The sequence below is a fragment of the Eutrigla gurnardus genome (genome assembly GCF_963514095.1).
Source record: "Eutrigla gurnardus genome assembly, chromosome: 11".
NCBI classification, from domain to species: domain Eukaryota; kingdom Metazoa; phylum Chordata; class Actinopteri; order Perciformes; family Triglidae; genus Eutrigla; species Eutrigla gurnardus.
Window position 1 is genome coordinate 7,444,868 of NC_139925.1, and position 26,928 is coordinate 7,471,795.

General features: G+C 43.1%; 1 protein-coding gene across 15 annotated transcripts in view; it reads right to left on the minus strand.

The window, feature by feature from the left end:
- Nucleotides 1-26,928, minus strand: part of LOC311021393 (neurexin-1a) — a 236,604-nt gene that overhangs the window by 96,013 nt on the left and 113,663 nt on the right. For 11 of the 15 annotated variants that reach the window (XM_084021926.1, XM_084021934.1, XM_084021938.1 and 8 more), the window contains one exon: nucleotides 24,138-24,257. In XM_084021926.1, the coding sequence (XP_083878052.1) occupies nucleotides 24,138-24,257 (120 nt within the window). Of the gene's footprint in view, nucleotides 1-778; nucleotides 1,137-24,137; nucleotides 24,258-26,928 lie in introns of those variants that run through there. The other 4 variants (XM_084021930.1, XM_084021929.1, XM_084021928.1 and 1 more) reach the window with 1 other exon arrangement.

Consider the following 26,928-nt stretch of genomic DNA (forward strand, 5'->3'; position numbering starts at 1 on the left):
ACACCAGTAGTGGTTACGTCACTCAAAATGCTTGGGCAGTATGATGACAAAAAGAAAGAGTATTTTGTCTTTTATGTGCCTCAATTTTAAAGATCAGCGTCGCTCACAACTCGAGGTGAAATCCACACGGAGAAACATACAAATACGACAAAGAAGTGGGGGAGAAAAAGAAAACTGCAGCGTTTCTAAAGTCATTCTCGCACATACTGTATTGTGGAGAGCATGCTGCAGTCTACCATGAATACTTGGGTGAGGTTATATAATTCCTCATTGTTGAGATTCATCCTATTCTCCTTTGCGTCCTCACTTAATGCCAGTGTTTCGAACCTCCTTGCCAAACAGGGGAAAGAGGCCTGATCCACCCTCCATGCTGGGCAGAGGCCAGGAGCGGCTCGACGCCCTGCAGAGCTGGAGCAACATATCTTTGTCTCCTCCAAACACCCAGGGGCAACATGGAGCGCTACAGCGTTCTAATCCTGTCTAATCTGGACACAGTGGAGCATCTGGAGATAGGGATATGGCTAATCTCAGACATAGAGACAGAGGGCACTTTGCTGAGACAAATAAAAAAGGGGGACGGCTGTAAGCAAGACTTGCTGTCTTGGAAAAGGGAATATTATATCTTATAAAAACAATTCAATCATATCGGCAAAATATACAAGAGTGAAAGAAGATTTCAAAAAGTTAATGACAATGATGAAATAAAAATAAATTTAAAAAAAGCTAAATTTACTTTTACGCAGAAATTGTATTGATGGTGAGACAAGGAAATACTTACTGTGCCCTGCTCTAAGGGATGCAGGTGATCTGTGGATGGCAATAGGCACAATATGGTGACGCTTGTTTCCATGGGAGAGGTGAATGTGGTGGAGACTCTCCACAGCACCTGGTTCTGACCCTGCCACAAAGCCCAGGGCCAAGGCTGTGATCCACAAGGCCAGGTGGGTGAGTGAAGATGAATTCCGGTTTAAGGGCTCTGGTACGGGTCTCAGGGGAGAAAACTGGGTCCTCCAGCCTTCGAACATCTTCCCTGAGTGGCCAGATGAGGCTTCAGATCAAGGTGAAACTTCGGTGCGCCTTACAGCCCCATACTTCTCACCTTGTCAAATTTCACTACGCCGAGAGCCACAAATCCACAGAGAAAGGCGGAAAAAAAAAGAGCAAAAGGAATACACCGCACAAAATGTCGGTTGAGGGATAAAAAAAACAACCTCTTACTGTTCTCCAGTGAGTTAGAAAATCCGTAGCAGCGCCCAGGAAGGTAAAGAGGTATAATAAATCATCATACAGAAACAATCAAAAGCATTCACTCAAGAAATCAGGGCAACCTCAAACAGCAATGGAGAAATCCCAGCTTGCTCCAATTCCCAGAGTTCCCTTATTCTCTCTTTCTTTTTCTCCTTCTGTTAAGCCTTCACAAAATCATCTTCCCACCAAAAGCTGTTAATATTCCAAAAATGCAACTGCCGGGGAAAAAAATAACTTCAGAAGAGAAGGAAGGCACCTGTGCAAAGTGAATTTCTTCAGATAATCAAGACGAACATTCTGACTTTCCCTCCTTTTCCTCCTCCAGTGGTCTCAAAGGATGTCCAGAGGAATGGGACCATAGTTAAAATCCGCGTCTCATTTGCATGTGTCTGACAGCTGCAGCGGCGCGCGGGAGACGGCGTGATTGCACCTGTAAGTTGTGCGAAGTAGCGCACCCGTTCCCCATCCAGAGATCCCTGCTCTCAATGAGACCGAGCGATAGCAACGGCAATACCTGGGAGAGCAGCCCTGGGCGGGAGCACACACTCATACACAGGCAGCATCGGCAGCGCCGTTCCAGAAGATGTGCGCAAGAGGAAGAGGGGAGAGAGGAGGAGGAGGAGGAGAAGGAGGAGGAGGACAGAGGGGAGGGGGAGACTCGACAGCCAGCCAGGAAGCAGGAGGGAGAGTGGCTATGCAAATGGGCAGCATTCACATAGCGAATCACTGGAGCCTGAGTGCATTACAGAGGAAGAGCCTATTTAGGCAGAATAGCAGGAATTGAAGCTATGTCCCCCAGCCCCGATTCCTTTCACATCCTCCCCCTTCTCTCCCGGTTCAGTCTTTTTCATCCACTCTCCTGTGTGGACATTCATGAGCAGTAAAAAGGAAGAAAGAGAATGCGGGACCTGCTAGAATATATTTTCTATTCCTACTTCTATCCTCCTTTTCTTTCATTCCCTGGGTCCCTTCTCCTTCTATCTTTTCCATTCCTCTCTCTGCATTTGGGGAAGTTGTATGAAAATAGTCCTGAGGATATAAAAAATTGATGCCAAGCAGTCCAACCAAATCCGAGCCCCGCCATCGCCCAGCAAAACTGTTTCATATAGGATCTGAACCGGACTCTGCACTCTGTCCCCAGCAAAGATTTTTAAAGAGTGATGATTCTGCAGCTCACAAAAGCCAACTCTCTCTCTCTCTTTCACAAACATATGAACACACACACACACACACACACACACACACACACACACACACACACACACACACACACACACACACACACACACACAGACACGTACGTAAACAATGCATGCACAGTGCTCGAGCTGGCAGTCGAGCGCTGTCCACAGAGAGGGTGCTGAATCTGGGCAAGTCTGCCTCGCCTGCTAATAAAAGACCATTCCTCACAGGAGGGGGGGATGCTGATCGCAGACTCAGCGTGCAGCGCCGGGTTACGGGAATGTAGAGAACATGTGGACATAAAAGCCCTGCTGATAAACACAATCCGGTTCAGCTGGGAAGTGTGCTCTGTGTTCAGAGTTCAGGACTGGAGAGCACAAGGCTCAGCTGCAGTGTGCCTGCCTATGTTTGCACACCGGACGTTCGACATCCTCCCCTTCAAAATGCAGTGTTCTAAGCTAGAAGGGGAAAAAAAACAAAAAAACTAAGCACTGCTGAGCTGATCTTTACGGTTTACAGGGAATACACAGGCATTTCATGCCCAAAGAAAGCCAACTTAGCTAGTGTGACAGAGGGGATCATGTGTCCATCTCCACTCGCTGTTCACACGAAGACAATGGAAGACACTTTCAGGAAAGGAAGAACCAGTTAAATTAACATTAACGACCAACATTTGGGTTCACGTTTTAGCGTTGTTGCTGAAATCTGAATTCAAATATGGAAAAAAAAAGAAACAAAAAACAACAGAAACTGTATTGTTATAAGAAGAGCATAACCGGCGAGATAAATATAATCTGCCATCTGGCAGGAGGACAGTTGAGGATACCTCATATTTCTCTGTTGTATCTGGTATTGTTTTCCTACGTAGTAGAAAAATGTGATTGAAGTAGAAAACAGATGCTGCACACATTAGGCAACTGTGCTGTTCTCACCTTGTAAAATCTCAATAACTTGGTGCAGCCACCTGGTGCTAAAAAGTCAGCAGCATGGAACCACTGCTCTGTTCTCATTTGCAATGGTGAAAAGGAATGCTCCTGCTGAATGTGTTTACACTTTTATAATTATCAGCAGTGCAATCTGCATAATTACACCTAATAAGGCAATCTATCAGGGCTGTTTGTCAAGGACAACAACCTGACTTACTATGTCCTCAACAGCAAACTTTTACAGGAAAACAAAACGAGATCTTAATGTGTAAGAGTTGCTATTCAGCTAAATAGAAGTGTGATGTGTGCACATTGTCACCTTTTTTTAAAGTCTGCACTGGGTATTTAGTGGGAAGGCTGTGTTGGTATGCAGCTACAGCAGTTAATGACATCAGCAGCAAGGTGATACCTTTATCAGGTTTATCATTAGTTACTAGTTCATTTGTGCCCCCAAGTGGCGGAACTGTAAATTGCTGCAACAAAGGTCTGTTTATCACAAAGCCAGCAGCTGAAGTTTGAAATGTTCATTACGACATTAAGATTAATAGCATTCAAAAAGTTTCATTATAAAACAATTGCTAGAAGCCTCATCTCTGCATCATATTACTCCAGATATTCAAACATTAAAAGCAGACCAGTTGTGTTTGAATACGTCATTCTCATTGTAATCAATTCTAATGAGATCACCTCTGCTAAAATACCAGTAAGCCTTCAGCAGGTTGCCCTTTGCTCTGATCATTTCCCGGGACAAATCTGCTAACTGAAGTATGAGAAGCAAGAACAACAAAGGACGTGCAAGCGGCTTTAGGGGAAAACATTCACAACTTAATTCCGTCTGCCTGCACAAAAGCAAACACCTGGGACCACAACCTAAACTCATTTCAGCACAGTTACAGATATCATCTGCTTTACCCAGATGATTGTAGTGAGATGGCCACAAAATGAGAAAATCCTCTCCCACAACTACACAGCTAAACTTTCACCGTTAAAGTTTTTATTCATGTTTTTGTTACTCTTGTTTGACTTCCTGTTCGTGAGATGTCTTCTTGACAGCCAAAAACAGCTTTTCTTTGTTTCCATGTAAGACCTAAAGGATTGTGCAAGTCTCTGATGCATGTGATGCCTTGAACACATCCCCCCTTTTGGATCTATATCTTCCTATTTTTGTTTCTTTTCAAGGTAAGACACATGAAGTAAAGTGAAACAGAGTTATTCAAAAAGCAGGAGGAGGAACAAAAAGCGTGCCTGACACTTTGAAATTGGTCTTGGGTGTAATAGTCCCTTGGAGAGCAAGGAGAGAATAAAAAGAGTAGTCCCCTAGTCGTTAGTCACTTAAGACTCCAACCACAGTGCACCTCGCTGATGAGATGATTTTTAGAGGACCGGAGGAATAGTGGAGGGGAAGCAGCAAATGGGTGGTCTAAGAGTGCCTGACCCAACTGGAGCAAGAGCCTTTAAATCAGTTAAAGGGCCATCAGGCGACACTTTATCTCACATGGAGAGACCCTTTAGAGGGGCACTTGGAAGCACTTTGACAGCAAGAGCCACTATGTTTGCTGTACACATTACAAAAAAAAAACTACCGACGTGTTGTTTAAATGAACACAATCTGTGTAATGCTGAAGGCGCCGGGATTACAGCACTGTTTTCTAATTAGGTGCAGTTTAGTGCGTCAGATACCACTGTCGGCTCAGAGCAGATCAGGCATGCAGGCCAAGTCATGCATGAACCGGGTATACCTGTTGTGTGCTCGAGTGACACATCTGTGTCAGGCACAGCAGCATATGGGTCTCTATAAACCAGATTGTTTGGAGGCCTTTATCTCTCGGGTATACTGTAGTCAACATGATGTAATGAAAGGGAAAGGGATTCCTGTTACCAAGTCACCTGATCTGAAATGTTCATCGGAGGAGGAGGAAGAGAAGGAGGACAAGGAGAAGAAGGATGATAATAAAAGAAGTGGAAGCAGGAGGAGAAGGATGAGGAGAAAACGGATGAGGTGAAGGAGAAGAAGAAAAAGAAGAAGAAGCAGAAGGAGGAGAAGCATGAGGAAGAAAAAGAGCGACGACAAGGCAAATGAGGATGAGGAGTAGAAGATGAAGGAGGAGAGAGGGAAAAGGAAGAAGCAAAATGAGCAGAATAAGGAGAAGGACAGGGAGAATGAGGAGGGGGAAAGAAAAAGAAGGACCAGAAGAAGAAAAAGGAGGACTATTCAAATGTCTGTATTGATGCGCAGGAGCCAGTCAATGGAACGAGCCACCGTCGGAGTCACATTACATACTGTGTCATCCTTTCGTCACAAAGACGTAGGTATTCAACGCTGTTACTGTCATTCATTGACACAATGTTAAACCTGAGCTCTGAGTATCGTGTGAACATCAAACGTGTCATTACTCATTCAAACATGCTTTGCAATCGCTACAGAGAGACAGACGGGCACACAGTGCACTGATGCTAATGCGTGCAAGTGTACGGAAATAGAAACGGAGTGCTGTCTTAGTCATACCAAGATGTGACATGATGAGAACAGACAGATACAGGGAGGCAACGCTCAATACAAACACACAAGCTGTACAGTATTTCAACACAGAGGGCGGCCGGAGTGTTAATGCAGTTTGTGTTGGCGGGGGGGGGGGGGGATGTTACATCAGGGTGACTGTCCGTCAGATTACGTTACCGTGTCAGTCAGAGTGGGTGAGGTGAACTCTGACCTCAGCGGATCAAAAAGGCACCGACTTGCTGGCTTCCAATTCATCAGCACCTCAGCATCCATGGCCGGCTCTCGTACTGCAGAGCCGTAGTCAAGACTCCCCTCGTCATTAAGTGATTAGCTCTCTATGCCGCTGCATGTGCTGCTACCGCACAGCCAATGGTTAAATGCATGTGCTTTAAGCTAAGACTAAAGAGGTAGGGCTACATACATTACACCAGTCAAGCTGAGAAATTGGACCACTAATAGGAAATATGCAAAATTAGTGTTGTAAAATCAAATCCGCAAATGGTACTGCGTGGCATGGTAATGGAATGACTTCATTTTCACTCGGAGCAAAACAAAGAAACAAAAGCTACACATCAATCCTCATTCCTCCTTTCTCTAATTTCGTCTCAAACTACTTTGGCATGATTATTAATTTAATGGAGCTACTAAATGAAGTACAAAAAAAACGAAAAGCCCATTTAAAAACACTCTTGATGCCATTAATGCCGAAGGTTATTGGGTTTGATTTAAGTATTTACATACTGCAGCACTTTTATTGTGGTGTCTTGGTTTCAGGGAGTGGGGCGACTGTGTGTTGTACAGAAATAGAATATTAAGTAAATATGCAGCTGTAAGCTATCAAAGATAATGCAGAATTTGCTCTGCACATTTATCATCATAAAAGTACAGTGACATAGCTTTAGTCAAATAATGATACCGTCTTATTTTCTCTTGTTTAGCATAAGCACACAGATACAAACAATCACACAGCTTTCCTTCCATTACCAGGGCTCTAGCAGACGCAAACTATATATGGGATATTAACAGATGGATTTTTTTTAATTGCACATTGAGCCGTTTGTCTGCTGGCGAAGGATGCTTTGGAATATGTCTGGCTGGAGTTTTTTTTTTTTTTTCTCCTAATGCATAAACGATTCCACAATAGTGTTATTCATTTCCATAAATCCATTTAAATGCACAATAAGATCAAGCGGAAGGAAAATAACATTCAAAAATCCTTGAACCTGAGCGCCAATAAGTGTGTGTGTGTGTGTGTGTGTGTGTGTGTGTGTGTGTGTGCGTACAGGCATACATACTGTGTGTCAGTGAGTGTGGGTGTGCATGTGAGACGATGTGTCTGGGAACGCATAAACCAAATCCTAACTGTCAGTGAGAGAGATAGGGGTCACAGGTCGGCAGCTTTCCGGAGGCTTTCTCTCTATCTCCTCTGACAGTTACCACGATGCAACGGGCCACCGGGGCACCGCTCCAGTCTCTGTCTCTCCGTCTTTCCTAAAATCCGTCCAAAGTAGATCAGTTCCTTTCCCAGAGTGCTTCCTCCTGAACAGGTCAAGGACAGACGGTGTCTCCCGCCAGGAGTGCAAAGCTTCGTTGTTAATGAACCACTCTTCCCTCGCTCCAGCTAACTGGGACAACAAAGGGATTTAATGGAGAAATGTTTCTTTGTTTTCCTGAATTTTTAAAATTACTTAAAACAAACTGTTTTCACTCTTCTCAAAAGCATCTTGACTCCTTTTGAATGAAGTTCATTGCTTTTGGAATAAAACAACAAAAAGGATGCAAAAAACAAAAAAAAACTCTTTGGAGAGGCAAACTGCAGTACACTCATTTCGTTCTGGTTTTGAAAACATCATCGGAAATATAGCTGTTAAAAATAAAAAGGCATTCTGCAGCCAGTAGTCAGATCGGTAGTCAAGCGGGGATCCTATTACATGGAGTCATGTAATGAAAGCATACACTTCATACACAAAGTTGAATCAATGGGCACTACTACAGCTGCTGCTCTGTTTTTCCATTGTTCCTCATTCAAAGTGCACTTCAATCTCCATTGATGCCACGCACACACATCACCGCGTATTTTTCCGTCCCGTCTCCGTTTTGAATCATTCCAGTAACATGAAATCATGAAGAGAGATGAGTCGGGTGAATGAGATTCCAGAGACTAATAAGGGGGTTCTATGGTCTCTGGTGGCTTCTACCTTTATGACACACAACGCGGAAGCTGTACTTCACACAGGCTCCGCGCTCAAAGCCGCTCTATTAGAAAAGCACGCCGCTGAAGATCGGGAAATATTGTGGCGCTGCGATGAAACAGAGGGTGAAGCTGTGCCAAATGAGGACTAGTGGAGGGGGAGCAGCAGATGGGTGGTCTAAGAGTGTCTCACCCAACTGTTCGGCTCCCGTAGACGAATCAAAGCTGAGGTGGCTGAAACCTCTGGACACATTCTAACATATAGGAGCAAGCTAAAGATGAGCAGCTGAACAATGTCTGCTGGGTGAGCTTTGGAGAAAAAACAAATAATGTGGAGTGACTGTAGATAAAATGAAAAGGGGGAAATGTTATTTCAAAGTCAAAATACCGCTTTGAAAAGCTGAGGGTATTGGTAACAGAAGCTTTAGGAGCTGGGTCAGTCTCACCCATTCCCAGGCCGGATTTCTTCTCAGCTGGCTGGTCATGCCAAAAAAGAACAAGATGAAACACCTCCTGAATTGTAATTGAAGGTTCAGAGTCATCTTCGGAGTGCTTTTTGACTCCGGTTCAAAAAGTGTTGCAGAGGAGGAGGCGTCATGAGCAAAGGCTGCCTGATGTGGCGCCACTGTCCTCCGTGACATCAAAAGCTTTCAGACATCAGAGGGGACCAACATGCAGTCCCATCAGCCAGCAGGGTTTTACACATTGGTGGTGACCCGCATAATTTGCCAGGTAGATGTAAAAGGCTGTAAGGGGATCTGGCACCATGGTGGGTGTTGTTGTGTTGTTGTTTTGGCAGCGTAACTAGACAAATTTGCCAAAAAGTACATGCAAAGTGGATGGCGCCGTTTCACAGTGACGAGTAAGCAGATGTTCCTCACCTATTGAATCCAAACTGAAGTCTGGTAAACATTCACAACGCACATTGAAAATGCACCCTGACATAACATATGGTTACACTAATTTCATTTAGTAAAAAAAAAATACTTTGCTGGAGCCTAGAAGAGTTGTGGGGACAAGACAAACAAAGCATCAGACAAAATCCAGTAGAAAGTGAAGCAGGAAGTCACCACTGCTGAGCTATGCAGAGCCATTCATGCCTAAGTGAAGGCTTGGTATATGAATGGCCAGCGGCCTGAAGCACAGAGAGCATGCAATATATTAGTCAAAAGTGTGTCACATACAGAATGAGTGAGGCAGCGTGACTACAGTTGTCTGCATACACCATCACTGAAATTGGATCCGTTCTGGAGGCTGTTAGTGAGCCCCCCAACCCCAAATAGCCCGTCCAAAAATGTTCAAGCCTATTAAGCACGTTTCCTCTCTAGATCACTCATTCAGGACAGCGTCATTGCTGTGACTGACTTTGGCTAGTTCACACCAAATGACTTTGGCCCTCATTTTACACTCACCAACAGTGTTTGGAGCTCCCTGACAAAAGCCCCGGATTAGAGGTAAATCCGTGTTAGCTCAGCGCCCACACATTGGCGGCGCTGGAGTACCGGTGCTCAATTATTAACGACTGGAGTGTTGATTAGCTCTGATGCAATTGGTTCTTTTAGCTGTATGTTTAAATGTTTTGGTGTCATTTATCATCACACTATGCTGCACATCTCTGTTGCATAAGTGACATCACTGGCTCAAACTGACGGATATCATTCGTGCCGAGAGCAGCGACGAGCTGTAGTTCACAAAGCGGCCTCACACAAAACCTACCATTATCAAACTTCTTCACGATAAATCTTAATTTTTTTTGCATGAAAAATTATCTTTAAAAACCACAAACAACTTATGTGAAATTCATGGCACAATTCAAACAGGACCAGAAAATAATTTTGATCTAGCCATAGGAATACATGCATCAGAAATTCATATGGAGGTCCCATGTACCGGAAATAGAAAGGCGAGACTTTGCCACTCTATTGAAGCCCTCCAAGTAAACACAGAGAGAAGCAGAAGCCACAGTCTAGACAGTGAAAGTGAACCGAGGAGTATCAATAAGAGTAGTATGGATAAAATCCTAACACCCATCACCCTGCTTCGTGCATGTGTTATTATGACAAAACGTCATTTGGAGACCTGATTGCTCTTGGTGAAATACACAACGACTTGAAGACGACTGAATACAAGACGTGCAGGTTGTGCTGTGCGAGCAGTACAGCCATCTGACGACCTATAAAGTCATGTAGTGTGAACTTGTCTTAAGACAGCCTTTGCTCTCGGTCTCCAACCTGGCTCTCTCAGGATGTGAGGGGATTCGAGTAGAGCCACACACTCTCCTTAATGGGTAAAAACTTTCAAAACTAGAGTTCAAGGACGACTCAGACAGTTACGTTCTGTTGACCTCTACACGATGGAGAAAGAGAGGAGCGTTGGCACTGTCTAAGCCCTCCGTGCATGTTGTTAATAACACTCAGAGCACACGGCTATGCTCAGAAATACAAAACAGTTGTTTGTTTGTTATGGAGACTTGAAAGTGAAGCAGAGGCTCTTTCACTTGCTTCGGGACCACATTCCACACATGTATCTAGATGCTCCTGCAGGCAGAGCATTGCGTCAACTGTGTTATTTGGTTAAAACTAAAAAGTGCTTAGGGGTAGAAAAGGTTTATCTATCAGGCTGATTCCTTCACCAGGTCTCTAGTGAATGTGGAAATTAGTTGGCTTACACACCAACCAACAGAAACCAACCAACAAAAAAAACAATGCAATGGATAAATACTGATTTTTATGTAAAACAGGATGTTTAGCAGGGTACAAATTAGGGGAATGAAATACGTTACAGTGTTTGTCCTTGAGCTTCTTTGAGGCCAAATTGTACAACGGTGGAAAGCTTGTCAATTTTCTTCTCCAATTCTGGCGAAGTAGGTGACAAATTATCACAACCGTTTAAGCAAGGGCCTTAAAATGCTATTAATTTACATTGCATGCACCCTACCTTAAAGAAGTGGTTGTTTTAACCCACATCGTGATGTCTACTGAAGTTATTGATTAGGGGACTAAACCTCACCGAACCGTTACCATGGCACTGGGCACTAACAAATGATTTAGTCGATAGCAGCAGCAGATCAGAAAATCCTAAAAAAGGAGGTGGACATACTATGCATCTTCTTGCATCATTTGAAGGATTCATTGACAGTTAGGTATTCTCTCTGATGTGTGTAGATGCACGCATTTTATTGGCCAAAACAGTGTGCTACCAGACAAAGTTACATTGATCTGTTAAACTAGTCGAATTGCAACTTTTGAGCCACTGATGGACCTGCAACAGGACACCCCCGTGGAGCCGACACCCTGTTCTCACTGAAATGGAAAAGAAGCCTGCTGCAGTGCCACTGTTGATGATGCTCATCGTGCTAAACTTTAACATCAACAGCAGTGCTGCAGCATGTCCGCTCCTGAAATGTTTTCTTTTTCTTCCTTTGTCTCCATTTAGAGGCAAAAAGAAGTGCAGACCCAGTTAAGCAAACTTGGATTGCACAATTCATTACAGTCAATCAGGCTCATTGTGTGGAATGTTGTCAATATGTCAATTCCTCAGCAGGTGATGGGTGCACCAGAATCCCGTTTGACTCTAGATCACACATCTGCAGCTCGCGAGCACACCAACCTCTTGCTCCACATGTTACTCAGGGCATAATAGGTTTTCCATTAAGCCAATAATGACAGAAACCCACGAGAGCACTTAAGACTCACCTGGACCTAAAGAAATGATCTCACCAAGCAGGTGGGTTGCTTAAGTATAGGTGTCATAGTGACAGTATGCTTTTGACTCTTTTGTCCACCTCGACACATGCTGTTACTGCAACGTTAATTCTATTCTTGGGCCTGTCAAAGGGGTGAACATGCATTCCTAGTTCTGTACTCACAAATAAAATCACAGTAGTTTGAAAGTACATAGATTTGTATATTTAGTTTCTAATTGCAGAACAATTTACTGGTTCTCCTTTCATTGGAATTCTTTCCTTTTCTTTACAGCGAGTTTTGATTACAGTGTCCATCAGCATCTCATCTTGAAGTGAAAATCTTTTTTTTTTCCTTCAATTATATGACTTCCGACTGTGAAACCATTCTCAGAATGTCAACAGAAGCAATCAAAAGTTTTTAAATAGTTAAGTACCAGCAAGCAATCTTGTTTTTTTTTTGTTTTTTTTGGGGGGGGGGCACAGTTCTCCTGTGTCACGTTCAATAGCCTGGGGGGATATTCACAGTGTCAGTGTATCACCCAGTAGGGTAGTTTAGAAGATACTCCGTCTTCTAGTCAACACTTTAATTAGTATTGTGTTGTGAAGAAACAACAGCTCCTTATTTCCTGTCAACATCCCCCTCCGGGCTACCAATTAATAAAAAAACACCTCAAAGATTAGGTTCTCACCACTGCACCGCAATGAGTTCTAGATGAGATTCTGATTACAGCAGAGATCACAATGAAGACAACCAAATGGGCGTATTGCTAGTGCTCAACTCCGATCTGAAAGCATACTGTTCATTGACACAGAAAAAAGGCTCATTTGGGGAATGCACCAGAAGTGCTCTCCCCAACGGAGCTCGTATGACTGAAGAAACGCCAGCGCTCCGCCACACCATATGAACAGCAGCGCAGTTATAAAGCAATCACATGTCAGACACTGCTAATCCTCCATACTGTACGAATGCCACGGTGCCAGCATGGAGCCACATCACATAATAAGCAAGTGCCGAGCCTCCCCACAGCTGTATTCTGTGTTCTACCATCAGTCAAGTGAACGATCAAGTCATGGGCGTGTGTGCGTAAGTCAAATTCATGAGGATTCAGTATTCCATCAAGCCATCTAAACCGTCTTAGCGATTGCACACCACTTCCTGCTGAGATGGAACTGCTTGGGCAAAGTTACAGACATGTTACAGCATCCACCGTGAATGGAGAGGAGACCTGGTTTCCATGCCAACAGGATTTACCCACATATGGCCACTATTTCCTGGCACAGAAACCCATTTCAATTTAGACACTCAATCAGTAGTGGAAATTATTGAAAGATAATGAGGGCAGACAGTGACCACTTGTATTGAGTTGGAAGTGGAGGATAAGTGAAAGTAAATGAGGGGCAACAAGAGGATGTGACAATAAAGCCTGATTCAATATCTCAGAAATGATAAATAATAAGCAAGACTACAACTCTTTGAAACTTTTGCCGTAGGCGACTGGGCTTTTTCAGTTTGAAGTCTGGAGCTCTGGTATTCCACCTCTTGTGGGCTAACACCTTCTAAATGCCAAAAGGCATGAGAGTTCTCACAGTGCAATATTAATATATAGATATAGATAAAGAATAATTACCCATTGATAACATGGAATGGCCATTTGATTGTACGACTTTACATTGGACGCGCTGTAATTTGGGTAAGAGTGTGTGCACATTTGGGGGAATGGTTGAAGCTGGCTGAAGTGAACACACAGGCTGTGATAACAGATGATTATATTTTGTTACAGGGATGTAACAGTGTGAATGGTTGTTTGTCTCTACATGTCTCCCTGTGATAGACTGGCGTCCTGTCCAGGGTGTACCCTGCCTTCGCCCAATGACAGCTGGGATCGGCTCCAGCCCCCCCGTGACCCTAAATACAGGATATGCGGTAGAAAATGGATGGATGGATGGATGGATGTAACAGTATGAAAATTTAACCTCACGGTTAATGTGTCCAAAATGATCACGGTTTTGGGTATCATCGCGGTATTTTTAAGTGCGTTCAAAATGTTCAGAAAGCACTGATAGGCCTACACAAACTGAAATAGTTTCAAAAAGTGTAACAGTGTTTATTATATTTAAAAAATATAGGCAAAACCTTATCAAAAGTGCAACTCTTAACATCAAACAAGGGTTCAGCATTTAAACAGCTTATTTGTCAGGAACATTTCCAGTAGTGCAGGTTTATATACAAATCCAAACATTCAAGCTGAGAAAAATATGTAAACAAATCAAAGAAACTCCACTTATTATATAGTTGTTTTCTTCATCATTAAAATTAAAATGTAGAACTGTACACATGAGCATTTGAAAGTAAACCTTAAAAATAAGACGAAAAGTGCATTATGCATTTAAAATAGCCACTATAAACAAATTACAAAAATAACTACTACAATCATGTGCAATGAGGCACATAAGCAGACTCTTTTTTGAATGCTTGCTCAAGTGTCTGTGTCACTGATGAACCAGTAGCGGTACTTGGTTGCCTTACTGCATATCCTCTCTGTAAAAAAGAAAAGGGATAGCCATGTCATTATTGTTATTACTTATTATTAGGCTACAATTGATATCAATGTACATACGATTTTGCCTATAGGTGGTGTTGTTGCTAAATCAAAAGAAAATGATTCGCTATAAATTCATAATCTTACAGGGCAACTCATCATGTTTCGTGTTTTCAAAGAAACGTGGTTTAGACCGTCACCACGTAACTTGGTAAATCAAAGATATCCAACTTTGCTAATTATCCTTTGCTAGTGGTCCGTCTAGCTCCTAGGCTAGCAGCTAAGCTTAAGAAAAAGTGTCACGATGAGGGCCACACTGCTGATTAAAAGCATGCCTTTCCTTTCCTTAGCAGTGTTAAGTAATGTTTCACTATCTCATCGTGAATGAAAATTTAGCCTAGCCGTTTATCTTAGAATATTAGCTGCTAAATGCATTGTCGCTGGCGGTGGGCGCTGCATTCAGGCTTCTGTTGACATTAGAACTACTGACAAGTTAACACGTTAGACTGACGGATCATTGCATTCTCGAAGTCACACCATGAATGCACACCATGCATTCAGCAAAAACGTTAACGTTAACTTGCCTTGCATGATTCCCGAGCGCTGTCCTCTCCTCCTTCCGGCCTAAATCCAGTAGAAAGTTGTTGTTGATACACGCGCAGGCTACACACTGCGCCTGCGCGGTAACTTCAGGCGACTTAGATGGAGCTGGGAAAGATTAAGCGCACAGTTTCCACACCACGCTAATCCACTATGATAATAAATGTATTTGAAATGAAAACGGTAATTATACCGTAATATATATTAAGGTTAGTTAACATCATATGAGGGGCTTATTACCTATTAATTAAGGTTTATTACAGAGCTCTTGATATAAAGAGTTTGAAAAAAATATTTATTTATTTTGTCTAAAACATTTATATCAATTGAGGGTGGAGTCACACAAACACTCCATTCCATCTATTGCATTCCATTTCATCTATTCCATCTCCATTCCTTCAGTGATGACATCACCGCTTGATTCTTTTTACATTCCATTCTTTCTTTGATGTCCATTCTGATGACCTCACACAGTGACATCAAAGGATGAAAGGCAGTGAGTCTATAAATAGGTACAGGTACTGGACAAATACATCCTTTATTTGTGATGTTGCAGTCCGATCGAGAGATACAATCTAATACAGATACAATCTACTACGAAACCATGCAGAAGCAAGGGGAGAAGGACGACCAGCTGAGTGAACATTTTGAGACGGAGGAGGAGAAGCAAGCCAGGCATCTCAAAAGTCGGAAGTATGACATCCTCCTTGCAAAGTTCCGGTTAAAAAAGGCCGCACAAAAAAGCAACCAGGGGCTGGAGACTGAAGACCGGGAGAAGGTGAACGTCCAACTGATGGACGAGAGAGAGGCGCTGCAGGCAAAGTTCCAAAAGGACCTGGTCCAGTCCCAGCAGAGCTGGTACACATGCATCAGCCTGCTGGACACAAAAGTAAAACAGCTGGAGGACGAGAAAAGGGAAATGGAGGACAAGTTCCAAAAGGACCTGGCCAAGGCCCAGCAGAGCTCAAAGACAAGCATCTGCCTGCTGGAGACAAAAGTCCAACAGCTGCAGGAAGAGAACTGGGAACTGGTGGACAAGTTCCAAAAGGACCTGTCCGAGTCCCAGCAGAGCTCAAAGACAAGCATCAGCCTGCTGGACACAAAAGTCCAAAAGATGCAGGACGAGAAAAAGGTACTGCAGGACAAGTTCCAAAAGGACTTGGCCAAGTCCCAGCAGATCTCAAAGACAAGCATCAGCCTGCTGGACACAAAAGTCCAAAAGATGCAGGACGAGAAATGGGAACTGCAGGACAAGTTCCAAAAGGACCTGGCCGAGTCCCAGCAGAGCTCAAAGACAAGCATCAGCCTGCTGGAAACAAAAGTCCAAAAGATGCAGGACGAGAAAAGGGAACTCGAGGACAAGTTCCAAAAGGAGCTGGCTTTGCAGATGGTAAATAAGGTTACGGAGCTGGCCAAGAGCGAAGTGTTGGCCACAAAGCTACGAGAGGTGGAGGAGGAGAACAAACACCTGGTCCAGACAATGCAGGGCTTGGAGACAAAGGTCCAACAGATGTCTGTTCATGTCAAATCAATGGAGGACAAGCTCAGAAAGGAGCTGGCCAACGAAGCACAGAGATGTGAGACTAGAGTCCAAGAGGTCCAGAAGGACAACAGCGACCTGGAAAAGCTCTGTCTGAAGCTGAAGAAGAAGAGGACCTCTCCTCTAGCCTTTCTCTGCAGGACAAAGATACAGGACGAGCAGGCAGAACTGCAGAAGATGAAGGACAAGATGCATGAGAAGGAGAAGAAGAAGGAAGCCAAGCGGGAGAAGGAGGAGAAAAAACGTGAGGAGAAGCAGAATAAGGGTTTCTTGAGCTTCATGCACCGAACAAACAGGCGTGACGGTCACGATAAGGTGGAGGAGGCTGCTGATTGTTCAGCTTAGGTTGGACAACAGTAGCCCCCCCCCCCCCCTCTGTAAGGGTTTTTCTCCTCAACCCATCTACCTCACCTCCACCTCCCTCCCCTCTGTCCTTCCTCAATGTAAAAGGGTTTTCTCCTGGTGCTCAGGTTTTCCCAAAATATATACAGTACATATTAATGTATATATGTGTAAAAAAACAGCCTTCATCCATACACCTCACCTCCATCTCCCTCCCCTCTGTCCTTCCTCACCTGCTGAGGGGAGAAGGGCTGCTTTATGCCACACAGGTCGCTTACGGCTCTGACGGTCATCATTTAGCATCAGATTATGAAAGATATAAAAAATGTATTACCCTCAGTGTGATAGAACGGGTACAAAGGGCTCTCAAGCATTTCAACCTGTTCACTTGTTCGTTTGACGAACTACGCACAGAAACCTTGCACACTGAGTCCGATGCATTTTTGAATACATATTTGTTGTATTTGAAATGAAAACGGTAATTATACTGTAATATATAATAAGGTTAGTTAACAAAGACGAGCATCAGCCTGCTGGAGACACAAGTCCAAAAGGTGCAGGACGAGAAAAAGGAACTGCAGGACAAGTTCCAAAAGGACGTAGCCAAATCCCAACAGAGCTCAAAGACAAGCATCAGCCTGCTGGAGACACAAGTCCAAAAGATGCAGGATGAGAAAAAGGAACTGCAGGACAAGTTCCAAAAGGACGTAGCCAAATCCCAACAGAGCTCAAAGACAAGCATCAGCCTGCTGGAAACAAAAGTCCAACAGCTGCAGGACGAGAAAAGGGAACTGGTGGACAAGTTCCAAAAGGACCTGTCCGAGTCCCAGCAGCGCTCAAAGACAAGCATCAGCCTGCTGGACACAAAAGTCCAAAAGATGCAGGACGAGAAAAAGGTACTGCAGGACAAGTTCCAAAAGGACTTGGCCAAGTCCCAGCAGATCTCAAAGACAAGCATCAGCCTGCTGGACACAAAAGTCCAAAAGATGCAGGATGAGAAATGGGAACTGCAGGACAATTTCCAAAAGGACCTGGCCGAGTCCCAGCAGAGCTCAAAGACGAGCATCCGCCTGCTGGAGACACAAGTCCAAAAGATGCAGGATGAGAAAAAGGAACTGCAGGACAAGTTCCAAAAGGACGTAGCCAAATCCCAACAGAGCTCAAAGACAAGCATCAGCCTGCTGGAAACAAAAGTCCAACAGCTGCAGGACGAGAAAAGGGAACTGGTGGACAAGTTCCAAAAGGACCTGTCCGAGTCCCAGCAGCGCTCAAAGACAAGCATCAGCCTGCTGGACACAAAAGTCCAAAAGATGCAGGACGAGAAAAAGGTACTGCAGGACAAGTTCCAAAAGGACTTGGCCAAGTCCCAGCAGATCTCAAAGACAAGCATCAGCCTGCTGGACACAAAAGTCCAAAAGATGCAGGACGAGAAATGGGAACTGCAGGACAATTTCCAAAAGGACCTGGCCGAGTCCCAGCAGAGCTCAAAGACGAGCATCCGCCTGCTGGAGACACAAGTCCAAAAGATGCAGGATGAGAAAAAGGAACTGCAGGACAAGTTCCAAAAGGACTTGGCCAAGTCCCAGCAGATCTCAAAGACAAGCATCAGCCTGCTGGACACAAAAGTCCAAAAGATGCAGGACGAGAAATGGGAACTGCAGGACAAGTTCCAAAAGGACCTGGCCGAGTCCCAGCAGAGCTCAAAGACGAGCATCCGCCTGCTGGAGAGACAAGTCCAAAAGGTGCAGGACGAGAAAAAGGAACTGCAGGACAAGTTCCAAAACGACCTGGCAAAGGCCCAGCAGAGCTCAAAGACGAGCTTCAGCCTGCTGGAAACAAAAGTCCAAAAGATACAGGACGAGAAAAGGGAACTCGAGGACAAGTTCCAAAAGGAGCTGGCTTTGCAGATGGTAAATAAGGTTACGGAGCTGGCCAAGAGCGAAGTGTTGGCCACAAAGCTACGAGAGGTGGAGGAGGAGAACAAACACCTGGTCCAGACAATGCAGGGCTTGGAGACAAAGGTCCAACAGATGTCCGTTCATGTCAAATCAATGGAGGACAAGCTCATAAAGGAGCTGGCCAACGAAGCACAGAGATGTGAGACTAGAGTCCAAGAGGTCCAGAAGGACAACAGGGACCTGGAAAAGCTCTGTCTGAACCTGAAGAAGAAGAGGACCTCTCCTCTAGCCTTTCTCTGCAGGACAAAGATACAGGACGAGCAGGCAGAACTGCAGAAGATGAAGGACAAGATGCATGAGAAGGAGAAGAAGAAGGAAGCCAAGTGGGAGAAGGAGGAGAAAGAACGTGAGGAGAAGCAGAATAAGGGTTTCTTGAGCTTCATGCACCGAACAAACAGGCGTGACGCCATCCAGGCGTACCTCACCTCCACCTCCCTCCCCTCTGTCCTTCCTCAACGTAAAAGGGTTTCCTGGTGCTCAGGTTTTCCCACAATATATACAGTACATATTAATGTATATATGTGTAAAAAAACACCCTTCATCCATACACCTCACCTCCATCTCCCTCCCCTCTGTCCTTCCTCACCTGCTGAGGGGAGAAGGGCTGCTTTATGCCACACAGGTCGCTTACGGCTCTGACGGTCATCATTTAGCATCAGATTATGAAAAATATCAAAAATGTATTACCCTCATTGTGATAGAACGGGTACAAAGGGCTCTCAAGCATTTCAACCTGTTCACTTGTTCGTTTGACGAACTACGCACAGAAACCTTGCACACTGAGTCCGATGCATTTTTGAATACATATTTGTTGCGAAAATTCACAAAACTAAAATTTACGGAGTCATCCAGCAGTTAGCATGATAGTTGCGCAGCTTCATTCATTCATTTTCTTCTTTCAATAATGAGATGCTCACATCATTGTCATCACTGCTGGATGATTCTGTTTATTTTCAATGATGAACCTGAACAGCAACTGCAGTACGTTCCCGAACCTAAACTGCTCAGCGATCGCTCGCCACAATCTGTCCTGTATCGCCGCTTCAAAGCAGCCCTTCTCACCTTTTTTCATTAATTTTTTCGCCAAACTAAAGACATTTTTTTTAATTAGATATAAAAAGCTACATATCTTAAGGCACAATGGGTGTTCAAAGCTAGGCAAGCTTTGAACACACACACAGCGAAGACCAAATATTTTCAGACCCATAGATTTGTTTGGCTGAGCTGCATTGAAAGGAGGGCCACATCCAGGGCAAAGAGAACATTACTTCCATGTGACAGCAGACCGTTTACTCCAGTGCCTCATATCCCCTTGGCCTCACTACTGGACTGAGTGTCCCCTCGTATTGATCGAAACCAAACTAAGTGGTCTGATCGTTGCGTGCCACCACAAAGGACGGGGACAAAACTGTTTGCTGAACTTCCTGCATGTTAAATCTGGAGGACACGACTGTACAGAAACACAAGTGCCCTATTTTGATTGAAAGGGCAATTTTCTGAACAAGCCCGAAGATTTACACAAGACTAAACTGGGGCAAGTCATTGTTCGCCTAATTTCTGAATGCTATCTGCAGAATCCTAGAAACATTGAACATGGTGCATTGATACTTTAAAATGAAATACTTTTATTGAGTGATCCGCCACTCTGCAGATTGATGGTTTTCATTTTTTTTTTACTTCCTTAGATTCTTCGAGTCTTTTTAAAATATTTATTTGAATTCTGGCTTTTGTGAACTGATGCAACAAATGTATCAGTGTATGTGTTCCTCTGTGTTAGAGTAGCTGTCACATGAAGAGGGGCAACATGACAGAAATAAGATCATTTTTATCTCTTCTGTATGTGCTTAATAAAAACCAGACCCCAGTCTACTGCAGATCGTGGAGTAAATACCAAGCCTGGGGCCCAGACGGACTATTCTCAAGGTACAAAGACAAGAGTGAGCATTGACTCAGACACATTAGAAATGAAGAGAGGAGGGCTCGTCTTTGCCCCTTGGGCAGAGACAATGGAGACTAGACCTACATTACCTCCATTGTTGATACAATATTGACATGGCACTAATAGCTCTGCCTATAAGACTGAGCGGAAGAGCAATCAGGCGAGTCAAAAATTGCGTGGAGGCCAGACATGCCCCTCGCCGAAGACACTCCACGACCCACTTTAGCTTAACAGCAAACGCCATCCTGTTTGTCTCGTCTCTTACACTCACCACTGCCGGAAAACTCCCCCAGGAGGTCTAGACTGGAGTCTAAGTCCCACAAACGCACACATGCCAAGTCAGGGTCTGAATGAAAACTAGACCAGACACCAGTGGACATTACAGAGAAGTCAAACTGTAACACGGCAAAATCAACTCATACCGAACATTTAAAAGACAATGCTGGTAACGTTCTGCTTAACACCTTTCAAAACCATCATAGTTCACCTCACAGGCATGATGAGCTGACAGAGATTCATCTTGGCCAGCTTGGCTTGTATTTCTTTTTTTCTCCCCTAGTTTCACCGACTCTAGGTATCCAGTGGGGATAATTGGTTCTAAAAATACAACTCTAAAGACACTGTGTCCACAGTTCATTCAACAAAAAAAAAAAAAAAAATCCTGGAACATCACTGGGATGGAGTGTTTGGGAGATGATGAAGAGCAGATCTGAAGATTGTTTTTATATCTATGTCATCATCCCACCAATCATTTGGAACTGAAAGGTGCAGCACTGTTCTGAAAACTTGCAATACTTTTATCATCAAACAGTCACAGCACAGCCAAGAAGTGGTGGATTGCTCTGAAAGCCAGGGCAGAGTGTATGTGGCTTCATTTCATGCTCATTGTAGACTGTTGATGAAATGTATACGTATTTTCAAAAAGCATTAGCATGCAATGAAACTGCAAAAAAAGCTTTGAAGGGCTGGTAAGTCCCATTACCTTCTGGAAACGAAATGCATAATGTCATTCTCTATTCTATTAAAGATATGTGAACTTAAGGTGCATAAATAAGAAACTAGTCATGATCTCATTGATGTTTTAGTGTTGTGTCTTATTTGGCTCATGTGTAGCTTTTTGACACAATGAGCAGAACTCTGCAACAAATGTGTAAGCAATCACAAAAAAACTTTAAAGCATTCGTTTCATAGCATTAACTGCAAATCACTGTCACATACTGATTTTCTTTTTTGTTGCACTACATTAAACTGAATTTTATAACAGTGAATTTACACTGCGTACAACCATCAATACACTTTATTCCGCTCAAATTGATTTACGTTTTGAATTTGAATGAGCTTAGTGATGGGATGGTATTCTCCTATCAGACATAATATTCGTCCCCTTATGATTTGTGAGTGACGGTCTTACAATGCATCCCGACTATGAATGTTGTGGGGCCCGGGGCTGAGGAATGGAGTTTTTCTACTCGTGAGAAGGCAGAGTACACACCAGAGAAATATGTGGAAATGCAGCAAGCTCCCCATGTAAGTTGCTTTCTCAGAGAGCCATTGCTCTGTTATAAATTGCCTGCATTTCAGCTTATGCAAATGCATGTGGTAAAAAGTGATATTTTCCTCAGAGGCGCTTCTCTCGTTTCTTTGCCGCTCCACCATCTCCTCTATCCCCATGACAATCCATCAACACAGATAAACCCCAGCATCTCCAGCCTCATTTTTCCCACTCATAGAATTTCCTTGGCAGAGTTAGGATGTTTTGCACCACTATTTTTAAGCGTAGTTCAGTTCATCCGTAGTGAAAGAGATTTCCTGGAAAGTATGTTTTTTGTGGTAACATATCATATCCCTTGGGCCCACACACTGATCCGTCCTATTGTTTCATCAGGTCAGTAGGAATAATGAGACGAGCTACCGTTACTACACTCAGCAGGTAGAGCACTTTTGCCCGGCTATAATATACGCGCACGTGTCCTGTGAGCCGCTCGGCTCCCAGTGCTGTAAATGAGCCGGCCTCGCTCGGGATGAATATGTATGACTTTAATGCACACAGAGGTTCACGTGGAGTTCGCCATCAAAAATATCCCTCAGCACCTCCAGCGCCGCCCTACTGCGATGTTGATCCAAACACGGTCGGAGGAATAAAAGGGAGAGCAAAACGAGCAGGAGAGGGATAGGATAAAGGACAGGTTGCTCTCGAGCGAATATCTCATGGACAGGAGAATCCTTTTGGCGTTATCATGGGCAGCAGATATGTTCACTGTACAAGGCTGCACGGGAATCTATTAACACTTTGTGTTGATAACAAAAGACGGGGTCTTATCAAGCTGGTAGAAGTGACACAGAATGCATTAGCATTTATTGTGCTCTCTCCTCGCTCTTTCGTGTCCTCTCCAGTGTGCCCACTCTGTTCTTTTTCTCTTTAATGCAGTTCATCACGTTGCCCATTCACCCCTTACTGTGTGAACTGCTGCAGAAGAAAATAATGACCAAAAGAGAAAAAAAAAAAAATCCCCTGTGCATGTTTTGCATAAAGAAGTAGCACATTTTCAGAAAGGAGGAGCAGTCATTACCCTAGTTCTCTCAAAAGCTAAACATTAATGAGCAGAGAGCCCCTTAAACAAAACACTTATCTAACCGTCTTTAAGACAGATTAATATCATAGAACTTTTAAATTATACAATGTGGTTCAAAGTATGTTTAAATCTTTATGGTGTGTTTGAGGTTTAAATTGGTCAATGCAATGCTCAACAGAATCCCTTCTGGTAAAAATTCTAATAAATTATGAATGCGTTTTTTGGTAAGTATAATTTATTTTGTTAGTTTTGTAGTTGATGTTTTATTTAGCGGAACACAATGTCTGCTGCTCCCTCTAGTGGTACATCCCTCAAACTTTAATGATCTTTCATTGAACTGTCAGCCAGATGTCACAAATGTAAAAGTTTCTGCCCTGCAGACTCTGAACAGCTCTCGACACCCTCAGCGATGACTCAAAAACAGAACTACTGGGAAATAAGTTGGGTCAAAATGCATTCTAGTTGCCAGAGTCACAGTGCACAAGGCGGCGTGGGCCTTAACGGAGTTCAATTGGAGGTTTGACAAAGCAAGTATGTCTCATTTCTGGCAAACAACGTGTTTCACAAGGACACAAATATAGCACACAGACAAGAAACAATAATGAGCTGGAACAGAAAGACGGTGTGAAAGCACAGGATAAAAATGGCCCTGCTGTTGAAGCTAAAACCACCTTTAAAACGTCTGACACCAAGATTTTCCTGGACGTGTTTAATGAGCTTAACAGAAGGCAAAATTCTGCATCCAATACTTTGAGGTGCATATGAGGCATGTTTCTTTCGTGTGATTTGTTTTAACCCATCATCTGTTATTTTGGAGGGACAACATAAAGTATACCAGAAGCGACATTTCCTTTCTACTAATAAACAAACTATTTAGACTTTGAGTGTTAAGAACCAGGAAGTGGAATCCTACCATCATTGCACAGTGGTCCTCCGAACGTAGTCATGCTGCAGTCGCAGCTGAAGCCCTCCCACTGCTGGAGACACACACCCTGGTTGGCACACGAGTCCTCTTGGCACGTGGTGCTGGGGCCTGAATACGGAGACAAATAGCAACTTGGTGACTTTTATAATAACCAGCAGCGGAGTCTGCAGATTGATTGTGCATTGGAAATTAAATGTCAAACAAAAATATAGGAACAATAGGCTTCTGCAAATGGAAGAATACACGGAACAAACACGAATATGCTATGCAAACACTAACAACTGAGTACTAGCCATATTGTGTATTTCTTCTATAACGTCTTCAGATTTGCCTGCCCAGAACCCACGGTGTATTCAACTATACACACAATGAAAACCTCACGAATGTACAAAAACAGGATTAAAAAAAGAGAACGTTTTAAAATGACTTCAACGCTTTGATGAAACTGTCAAGTCGAGATTTCAATATTTTATTTTACATTATATATTGAAGAACAGCTGAGTTCAGAATATTAAAAGGAACGGCATACTTTAGACCGCAGTGGCACATTTTCAACCTCGTGTCTAGTTTTGATGTAGTTATTCTTACACCACCCGAGTAAAAACGCAGCACACACTGTAATATGCAGTCCAAACTGTCACGCGTCACTGACCACCTGTGCAGATGTTAGTGCAATCAGAGAACACCATGTTATTACCAGCTGTGAAGGGGGTCATAGCACAATGATGCTCGGTTCCGAAGCCGTGGGGGTCTGGGCTATCCATGTGCTTTTAAATAGCGACGTAATTGTGCTTCCAGATGTGTTTGCAGTCAAAGTGTTTGTGCATTGATTATCTCTGATCATTCCATCAGCGTATCAGTCAGTCAGCCGTAAAGAGACGACTGTACAGATGGTATCGTCTGTTTGTGTGACAGTGATGCCGAGTTATTTCAGTTAATGGAGAAATGTTAGGGGAATGGCAAGGGTTAGTATGGATGACTGTTGATATTGAAAAATATTTTAATTATGAGAAATTTGGGGGTTTTAGACTATTACTATTACTTTATTTGTCAATTATTATTATAACTGTCAATGTCTGGATACTTGAACTTTATTTATGACAAATGAACATCATATAATCTGAATTACCAGCATGGAACACAGCTCACTTTTTCGATAGTTTAGTCATTAAAATGATGAAGTGCATATTTATTTAGTTTGGTTTTTTTACTCGTTTTACTTGTGGGATTTTAAAGCTACTGAATACACATACATTACAAATTGACCTCTAAATATTCTATTTTCTGAATAAAGTGCAGCCACAGTAACCACTGCTCAGCCTCTGAGTAGCTATGGTAACTGCTTCATAGTTTTAAGTGTTTGCTGCAGCTCTCTCAAAGTGGAAAAACATGCAGAAACTAAAATCATGTAGAGTGCACTTGATTGAACTGTAAATCAAGATATTTCTGAAAACCATTTGAAAGCATGTCAACTATAATAGCATCTGACTACATGCTATACTTTCACCACATCTTTTAAAATATAATGACGTGTCTGATGTGTCACCACTGTGATGGGGGCTTGGGTTGACTTGGCTTGGGAGTCAAGGAAACAGTGAGACAACAGATCTGTAATGGTGTACTTATAAACATGTCACATCACATCAGATTTTCTATTGACTTACAATCATATTTTTTTCAGAGGAGACCCCATTTCTGTAATGCTTTCTAATGTATGTGCAAGCAAGGCATGAAGTAGAGAATATTTGAATTACTAAAATGTTTATATTTATTGATTTTATAATTAAAATTATGTTGTTAAATTGTTATTTATATTGAAATACTGAATTGCCTGAAATTAGTGGCTTCTGGTAGTATTGGTTTAAACCGTTAAATCTGCCTTCTGCTCCATGTAACTTACAAAGTGGTAATAGAGTGCTAGAGACTACAGGAATATGGCATTGGTAAACATGGGACCTGTAACAACAATCATTAATTTCATGTGAAACATGAAAATTACTGAAACATGAAAACAACTGAAGTTTAATTTAAAGTAAACCTTGTTTAAAAAAAAAAAAAAGGGAAATTCATGCAGGAGAAAACATTATTATTAAAAGTCATGCAAACATATCTCTTACATGTACAGTATGTAAAAGAACCATGTTATGTCCAATAAAGACGACATACAATATTTGAGTGCAAATCAAACCGTGAGCCCCATAGACTATGATACAAGATGGTGATGATGCTTGTATTCCTATGGGACCGAAGCCCATTCCACACTACAGGTTGGTGGATTCAAATCAGGTAGATATCTTGTTCAGGGAGTGGAGATTGTGGAGGTGAGAGTCCGTGGAGAGGTGGGGGAGGGGGGGCAGAGGGATTGCAGATGCAAAGGGAGGAAGGACATCAGACTCTGTATCAAACAGACGAAGCTATCTACCTTGCAAGTCAGCTTTCATCAATGCAACTTTTGTCAGCAAAATAATAGGAAAGGAAAAGGCAAAGTATACCAGCTGTTAGTAAAGGACCAAGATGTCAGAGATGGAGTAATAGAGACACAGGAGAGCTGAGAATGAGGCTAACGTGGAGCCAGAGGGGACAAATCGCATTGTATAATATAGACGGGGTTAAGCCGCACTTTAATACCAACTACTTCTAAAATCATCAGAAAAAAAAACATGCAATCGGTTGGGAAGTAGGTTAGCTTTGTCCATTACATTCAGTGAATAATAAAAAATGGGATATTGTCACTTGGTCCCTGCTGTAGTAAAATACAGAATACCATCAGCAACTTTAT